This window comes from Leuresthes tenuis, unplaced genomic scaffold (genome assembly GCF_036924035.1).
Source record: "Leuresthes tenuis unplaced genomic scaffold, fLeuTen1.0.hap1 SCAF_4, whole genome shotgun sequence".
Taxonomy (NCBI): Eukaryota; Metazoa; Chordata; class Actinopteri; order Atheriniformes; family Atherinopsidae; genus Leuresthes; species Leuresthes tenuis.
Genome location: NW_027325358.1, coordinates 14,860,198 through 14,869,093, shown reverse-complemented (window position 1 = coordinate 14,869,093; position 8,896 = coordinate 14,860,198). Strand labels below are relative to the sequence as shown.

The 8,896-nt window shown below is 37.5% G+C and overlaps 1 protein-coding gene across 1 annotated transcript; it reads right to left on the bottom strand.

Annotated features, from left to right (window-relative positions):
* Nucleotides 1–308: 308 nt before the first annotated feature.
* LOC140305762 (perforin-1-like) lies at nt 309–7,755 on the bottom strand. The gene is made up of 10 exons (XM_072384741.1): nt 7,717–7,755; nt 6,113–6,390; nt 5,965–6,044; nt 5,215–5,260; nt 4,571–4,707; nt 4,322–4,460; nt 4,157–4,237; nt 2,785–3,281; nt 2,597–2,690; nt 309–836 (listed from the first exon to the last, which is right to left on the bottom strand). The coding sequence occupies exons 2-10, from the start codon at nt 6,371–6,373 to the stop codon at nt 627–629; spliced, it is 1,545 nt and encodes a 514-aa protein (XP_072240842.1). The 5' UTR covers nt 6,374–6,390; nt 7,717–7,755; the 3' UTR covers nt 309–626.
* Nucleotides 7,756–8,896: the final 1,141 nt, after the last annotated feature.

Genomic DNA, 8,896 nt, shown 5'->3' with positions numbered 1-8,896 from the left:
ACCCAAGCGAGGCTACAGCCTTCCTAAACTTTCAATTAAAAGTCAGCTAAGCTGGCAGTTGGACTTCAAATACCTCATCAGCAAATTTGTTAACAAAAAGGCACGGCGTTGGGCTTTCTGATGAGACTTACAGTGAACAAACAAGCCAGTTTAAACTTTAACTGAAATTAAATTAGGCTTGTTGTTGTATTCCATGTGCTCCTTATTTATTTATTTTTATTTTTATTTTTTCCAGAGCTATTTTTGTGTTTTTTTGTATCTCCCCCTCAAAAAACTGATGATTTGTGTCTCAAGGTTCAAGGCATCTTTATTATCCCCGTGGGGTAATTCGGTCTGCAGCAAGCAGTCATTCAGTCATTGCAACAATCATGCAGAAACAACAAAGATAAAACAAAACAAAATAAAATAGCAGCAAAGGGACAATGATGAATAAAAACAAAGTAAAGCTACTTGTTTAACAGAGCAATGGCAGCAGGGACGAGATAATGTTTGTATCAAATATAAAATCTCAAGCTCAGCACTCTTATATCATCAATCATCAATGTGACTTCTTATCATGTCAACACCTCCTATATCATCATCACAATATCTGACTAAAAAGAAACATGCCACTCCTCCAAACGTCATTATGGAGATGGTTTATAACGCTCGCACTTGTCTCCAGTCAGATGTGGGTCACAGGTCAGAGTGTACCGGACCTCAAAGCCACCTCTTTTTGCCGGGCAGGTGAAACTGTGTGTCCCCTGGTACACAGACCTCACACACTCTCCCAGGAGATCATCAAAGTTCAAGTCCTCATCCCAAACTTCAACCTTCAAGTTATGGCCTGTGTCCACCTTCATGAGAAAAAATAATTAAAGTAAGACTTACTGCGGTGTTATCCTTCCACTGTTGAGTTGGTGTGTGTGTGGATAATCAAGTGTAAAATAAACAATGGACCCAATTCATGTATTTTTGCACATTTCTTAAACAACAACTTCAACATGGTCTTCCCATCTAACTTTTAGCATCCATCTCTATCTAATTTACTTTAATATGCCTACATATGAACATGATGAACAGTTGCTGCAGCAACCAATTGTACTGTGTGTTAGTGAATCCATTTTTTCTGTGCTGGCAAAGCAAAGCCACTTACTGCAGAAAGTTCTGATCATTAACATGAGGCCTTGCAGAGTAGTAGGACATCTTTGAACTTCTGAAGCTCCACCAAGATAACAAATCATTTACATTTTCATCATTGCAGATATAATAGTATATGTTCATAGACACACTGAAAAGGGAATCACTGGACATACTTGAACTGTGTGCTTTTCATTGTGTGAACTGGCTGATATGTCTGTTTCTGATATTCAAGGAAATAAATATCAAAGTGTCCTAAATATATAAGATTTATATACAACTTTAATAAGAATATCTGGTCTGATCATTGGACAGAGAATTTAGTTGATTGATTTAATTTGTTATGTATTTAGGCTGTCATTTATGTACATTTTTATGAATACAGGATGTCTAATTAGTTATTTCGATAGACTTATATTCTAAACATACATATGCAAGCATACATCCTTTTAAGATCGAATAATTAAAAGCCCCATGGCATGCATTTCCATGTTTTCTGATTTATATGCAGTACTGGAATTATATATCATCAACATAAACATCATCCAAAGCTCAAAAATAAGTATATGTATACAGAAACATCCAGCTGTTATCCTTCTTGTTACGAATCACTTTGATAACTGTGGTCTAATTTTGACTTGAACATGTTTGTCTGGATCTTGTGTGTTGTCAAGCTTAGAAATGTAGTTTTTTTTTTTGTTTATTTGTTGTTGTATTTTTTCAGGCTGCAACTGTAGTTGCATGACTCACCGTCATCCTCTTCCCTGCCCTATTGGCTAAATCCCGGGAATTACAAATTGTTTGGAGTTCTAAAGTGTGCAAAGCTAATCTACGGGTACTAAAGAGTAAGAATTAAATTACCCTAAATAACCATGTCATGTCCTCTTTAATGTCTTTTTCAGTCTGATATTTTTTAATTATGTCCCAGTATTACACAGAAATATCTTTAAATGGATTGATGTGGCCTCACAGCTAGAGGGTTCCAGGTTAGATCCCTGCCTGGTGCCTTTTCTGTGTGGAGTTTACATGTTCTCCCCGTGTATGCGTGGGTTCTCTCCGGGTTCTCCGGCTTCCTCCCACCGTCCAAAAACACGCATATTAGGTTAATTGGTGACTCTAAATTGTCCTTAGGAGTGAGTGTGAGTGTGCGTGGTTGGTTGTCTCTATGTGGCCCTGTGATGGACTGGCGACCTTTCCAGGGTGTACCCCGCCTTTCGCCCAATGACTGCTGGGATAGGCTCCAGCCCACCCGCTACCCGATTAACGGATTGACGGTATAGAAAATGGATGGATGGATGGATTGATGTGTTTTTGAGCTGCAGAAACAGCTGGTCATTCATTGTAAGATCTTTTATCTTTATTAATAAGTAACAGTGGCCCATCCTTAATGTTTCACACACAGATGGTGACATAATACAATGCACATCATCCACAAGGTAAATCGGTGAGTTGATCTGCAATGAGAAGGTTTACTGACCTTTCCCAAATTATATTGAGCGTTCCACCAGGGATTGTTAGACCGGATCATATGAGTCCTGCGATAGATGGAGCCATACCACATCTTGGCATAGCTGTGAACAATCAAAGAAAAATCAAAGAATAACACATATCAGTTCATTTTGCTGATATATCCTAAAGATCTCAGTTATTGATTCTTCAACCTACCTGTCGGTTTCGCCAACTAAGTCACCTTTCAGATTCCAAGCTCGAAGTATAATTACTGTCAATGTCCCCCTCCGGGTATTCATGGGACAGCAGTTGAGTCCCAGGTTAGGAGTGTTCCCACTACACTCTGGATCTGGATTTGAACCCTTCACAGCATTTTCCTCCAAGTACTGCTCAATGGCAGCCTTCATACCTTCCTTCTGGCTCTCATTTGGCATGAGTTTATACAGTGGATGGAGGGAGTATGAAACAATATCAGGTTGATCCTTCAGAGTGGTCAGCCACTTCATGTAGCCCTGAGAGTCATTATGAGTAATTGAAAACTCTCCCAACCAGCCATTGCCCCCTGAGACCTCTGTGTAATGTTGGTGAAGACCAGAGCTGTAACTGGCGGAGTCATCATGGTTTTGCAGTATCTTGCTACAAGAGCTTTGGACACTGGATAGTTTCAACTTTCCCAGACCAACAGAAATACCCAGCGACAAACAGGAGTAGACCTGGATGATTAGAAATGTAATGAGATGCAATTACTCAATACAATGGCATAAAATGTCTAAACACCCAGTGACAAAATCTGTGACTTTCTACAAGAAAACACCACCAACAATTATTTGTTCAAGCATGATTATGACCTATTTTTGTACAAAAAAATATTGTTCAGGTGATGAACTGAATGTCAGATTTTGTGTTGACAAATATCCATGGTACCCACAGAATGTTGTCCTGTAATCAGTGTTGCAAATACCAAACCTGCTTCATCTAACCCAAGACAAGTAGTTTTACTGACGAAACCTATCTATGATGACTGACACACTGTTCAAGCACCAAAACAAAGGACCCATATAGGCCTAAGTCCTTAATCCATTTCCTATCTCTAATTTGTTCATACACAAAAGACAAAAAACAGCAAGGAATGGGCAAAAGACCCAGTACATAAAGAAGTATAGGCAAACTGGAATATCCAGGCAACAACACAAAGCAGAAATGAAACAAACACAAACATGCACGTTCAAACACAAAATTAACGTGCACACACACACACCTCAAACTTTCCCTTAATTAGCTTTTTAGGGCAATAGCTTTTTCAGTCTGATTATTAGAAAAGTTGAGGCACATTTAAAAGCTTTATGAATACTCTTGTTCCTCATAACTTGTCTGAAAAATCAGGAGCCACATCTGACATTCAAAATGAATGACGCACATGAAGCAGGAAAATACTTACAGAGAATAGCAAAGCATTTTCAGGTATGTGTTATAGACTGTAATGAAATTAAGAAATGTCAGTTAACTGGAAAATGGAGATGTAGTTGAAGTCTGAAAGAACAATAAAGCAGTCTGGTGTGTTTGTGTGAGGCCTGTGTGCTTCATGTACCTCATTTGAGGAGAGACCGTTCAGTGAGGACAAACACGTCCGTGCAGCTGTCACTCGCCTCAGTCGTCCACCAAGGTGAACCTAAAATGAAGTTTAGCATTGTTGAAACAAAACAAAAAAATGCTTGAATGAAAAAGAAATTGAATGATAAGTGTGATTTTGAACCTGTTGGATGTAGTGTGTGCCATAGACTTGTATGAGCTCCCTGTACTGATCCCTGGTGGAAGAGTTGTAGTGACTTGGCAGCCTGGTCACATCCTTAGTGAACTCTGAGCTGAGGGGTGGTCTGGTTGATACACGGTATCTGGACACAAAAAGAGTAAATTAGCAAATTGTCTTTATAGACATGAGCTTTACAGACTTAACTGAAAAATTTCAACTTTATGTGACAATTCAGGGGTATTCACAGCCTACCTATAATGGCTGCAGGTGACTCTGTGTGTGCTGAAGGAATAGCGATCTTCTCTGGTCCTTTGTGAAGCAAAGTTGTAAGCATTGGAGCGTGTTCCTCCCACATCCAGGTTGACATACTTATCTAAATCTAGACCAACCTGATCAAATATAGGAAAAAATAAAGCTTGTAAGTTGTTTAATGCTCAACCATAGTAAGTATGATTTGTTCACTGTACTGAGCACATTGTTACAGAGCATTGTTTGTCACATAGAGCAGCAGCTTTCTCCATGCAGCCCTCTCATGAACAACGGTGTCCAGTTTTAACTTCAATCAAATTAAACCATAACAGTAAGATGTTCCACCAGGCGTATCTTGAAGCATTACAAAACTTTTCAGAACAACAAACAAAAACAAAATAAAGACGAACAAAAATATCTTTGTGTCAATTTTGTCATGGTTTGTTGATATTAGTTTAAATTAGATTAAAGATTTTCATTTACATATAACTGTCTTTTTCTTATTGTACCAACAATTGGACATATAATTGTAAATCTACTTTAAGTTTATAAAGCTACTGAATCAGCTCTTCCGATTTATTCTGTTTGTTTTGTTGCAACATATTTGTTTCTGGGCAGCATTCAAGCTAGAAAAGAAGAACGCTTACCTTCCAGTCATTACTGTCCTGTGCAGTATAAGTGTTAATCAGTGAGCTGTGGATGCAATTCAAATGAAAGAATCATTAGTGAATTTCAAACATCGATATGTGATCATTTACAAAATTGCAGCCAAATCAGAACCTGTTAGATATTCTACTCTAGTATTCCAGCAATAAAAACATATATTCCAGCAAGACAGTAGTCAAGTCAAATTTATTTGTATTGCACATTTCATGTACAAAACAATTCAAAGTGCTTTACATAGAATATAAGCATTGCAGTGGGGAGTGGAAGAAGCATTAAAAATATGTAAAAGAATATAATAGTAGTTTCAATAATGACAATGATCATAACAGGAGAATAACTTCTGGATGCGTGCTGGCAGAAATTGAACCATATACCTGTTATGCATAAGACAGACTTTAAACTGGTAGATATTTAGATATCATTCCATATAGAGGCTGATTATGAGGTTAACTTTGTGGAGATACAAGATACTGAGCTTGGTGAGTCGTCTTGGTGGTTTCACAAACATTCTCTGGTTGAATCTTGTGACCAAAAAATGCTCATTAACTCACAGGTGAAAATGACTTAAACTACTCACACACTGGTCAGGTGAGTCAGTTACACACATATGACCTTAACTACCCAACAAGTGTCAACAGTCTTTGAACTACTTACAAAAAAAACTGCAGAACACATTTGTGCCCTGTCCAAGCGATTTTATTCTGCTAGTGATAACAATACTGGCACCATACCTGACAGTGGAGTGTGAGCTGCTGTAGATATCAGCACTGCAACGGCTGATTGCACGCCAATCCACCACAGACACTGGCAGCTGAAAATAAAGAACAACAGCATTAACATGTACACAAAACATAGCTATTACTGTGTTTTCCCTCTTACTTTCTGCATTCTGTTTCCTTGTAGATGGTTAGAGCAGAGCATACAGGTGCTGCTTGGGGTGAGGTAGGTTTTCACATCAACCACATAAGCTCCTTTTCGCTGCAGTGTCACCACATCAAAGCCCTCTCCCACCAAACTGTGGCCTGGTACAAAGGGAGCGGAATTGCACTCGCTGTGATATCCAACTCGACAGGAGAGAGCCAGGGACAGACAGAGGAGGAGACTCAGGAGGAGAGGGGCTGGAACTGAATGGGAGACCATGGCTGGAATATCAGGTACTAAGATATTCTTAACAAAGAAAGAGAATGGAAGAAGACATAAGTAATCAGAATTTTAACAGTAAACTGAGAAACACACATTACCTATTACAGATTAATTGAACCACAGTTTAAAGAGCCCATACTTAGCTCTTTTATACATCATATATTTATTTTACATGCCTATATGTTTAAAACTCAATATTTTTCACAACCTCATAACTGCCTCAGGAGGGTTTTTAAGGCACTTTTTCATGGTGTTTCTCCATGTGGAAATGAGGAGAATGCACATAAAGTTTGCATGTACCATGGCAGCCGGCATGTGTAACAGCTTTATTGCGTTAAATACCAACAACTCTGTACAAAATGATGTATTCATGGAAGTTGAACTTATGGACAAATAAAAGGGATAAAAATAGTTCTGTCCAAATATTAGCATGCTACACTGGTATAAGCTGTTGAAAATGTAGCGTGCCAAGAAATGAGTCCACCTCAAACTTTCTTTGTTGACATTATAGGGTTGATTTTTTTTTAACTAGCTGTTTTAAGTACATTTTGAAAATGTCACACATATAACAGTTATGCAGAGAAATTAGATGAATGTGCATATCTTCAGTTATCTGTTCTATTAGGATACTCAAAATCAAACTGTGGCAAATTATCAAATTTGGTGTTTCATGTACAAAGCCCACTATATCTGATCAAATTTAACAGTGCATTTGAAACAGTTATTTCTGTTTAAACACGACTTTTCTGTGACATTTGGATGAGAGAATCTGCTGCAGAATACAAAAATCCCACTTCAGTCGTGCCTGATTGTCCTTTAATGGATTATTACATTTCAAGACACATGAACAATTATACTTTGAAGAGAAAATATAGATTTGTTGGCAAAATGTGTAATTTAAAATTAAGGTAGAATGTCAAATCTCTCAAAGGTTTTTTATGTTTGCAGTTTCTTCTTTTTTCAGAAAAGTTTTAGTCTCACTTTATAATGCAGTAAAATTAGATACATTAACACAGTTTGCATGGAAACTAATTCCACTCAGGTGCATCTGTTTGGTACAGTGCAGTCAACATTCAGGCAGACAAAAAACTATCAGTACAAAAAACAAAGAGGAGAAACAGATCAGACTTAAAAACATCTATAAACTTCTGATATCAACAATTCCAAACAATCATGATTGTCTGCAAAACTATGAATTCCGAAAAAAAAAATCAGATTTTTTTCCACTGATAAAGCCTAATGTACCAAAGTTGTGTTTTTATCTATTTTAAAAATAAACCTTCTTGATCATTTAAAAATATGTTAATTCTGTCTTCTAGTGACATTTTAAGAGTTTGTACCTGTTCCAAATGCTGAAAAAGTTTCCGCTGCTGCACCACTTCCAAAAGTTTGAATCAAACTGAGTTGTGTGAATATCCAGCCAGACTTTATAAGAGACAGAAGAAAGTGAAGCACAGTTTATGAGGATATAAGAGATAAGGATGGTGTAAATAGGCCAACATAGACTTATTATGTCCAAGTAAATGGCCTTGGAAGTTAAAGTACAGTAATATTTCCCAAGTTGATAATGCATGATAAGTTTATCTATGGAGAATCGTGAACAACTGTCCCATATTACCAAAACATAATCAACAAGGAAGTTATCTTATCAAATGTAGTAAATGTTTAACTAGGATGAAAATGGAAAGACACGTGAAACACACTGACCTAGAAAACTGACCTAGAAAAGTGGATCTCATGTTTCACCATGTCATCCGTTGCATGTCATTTTACAACATATAGGGATGTATCAAAGTAAAAACATGTCAGCTGTTTGGCTCGCCAACCTGCACCACATTAAGCATCAGTTTAGTTTATTTAGATTGTTTAGGGTGACAGTTGTTATACTAAGTATTTACAGTGAAGGCTAGACTAAATTGACCTCCCTGCAAATAGAACTTTTTTTTTGGACTAGCAGGTTACTTCTTTTTGTAAATTTCATGAACAAGTGACAAAAGACAACAACATATTGTGTTGGAGAAGTTCACCATCACAATCATCTTTGATGGTTAGGTTGGAAGCTCCCATCTCTTAGGTTGGAAAGTTTTCTTGTCATCATCACCCTGGTCTAACGTTCCCTCCATCAACTCTCAATGTGATTCTGATCTGGACTCTGGCTGAGACATTCAGTAAAGTTAGTAACGCTCAGCATTAACATTTCACGGCCACCGTCATCACCTCCGCCTCATCAGGAGGTGATATGATTGGTTCGGTTGCTTTAGTGATTGATAGCATGATTACTGATAAAGTGCTAAACAGACTTGCATCAAAACTTTGACCAAATTTGGGTTATGGCACAACATTTATGTTGATCAATATTAAGATTTGGCAAAGGTATGAGTCCTTCGACTGCTCTTGTTGTCTCTTTGAAAAAATGCAGTGCAGCCTGTCTGTTATTTTCTTGCAGGAACTTCATTTAAAAGAACTATCCTTTACTCATATAATTTCTCATGATGCAGTAACAAGGTTATCTAAGTTAAA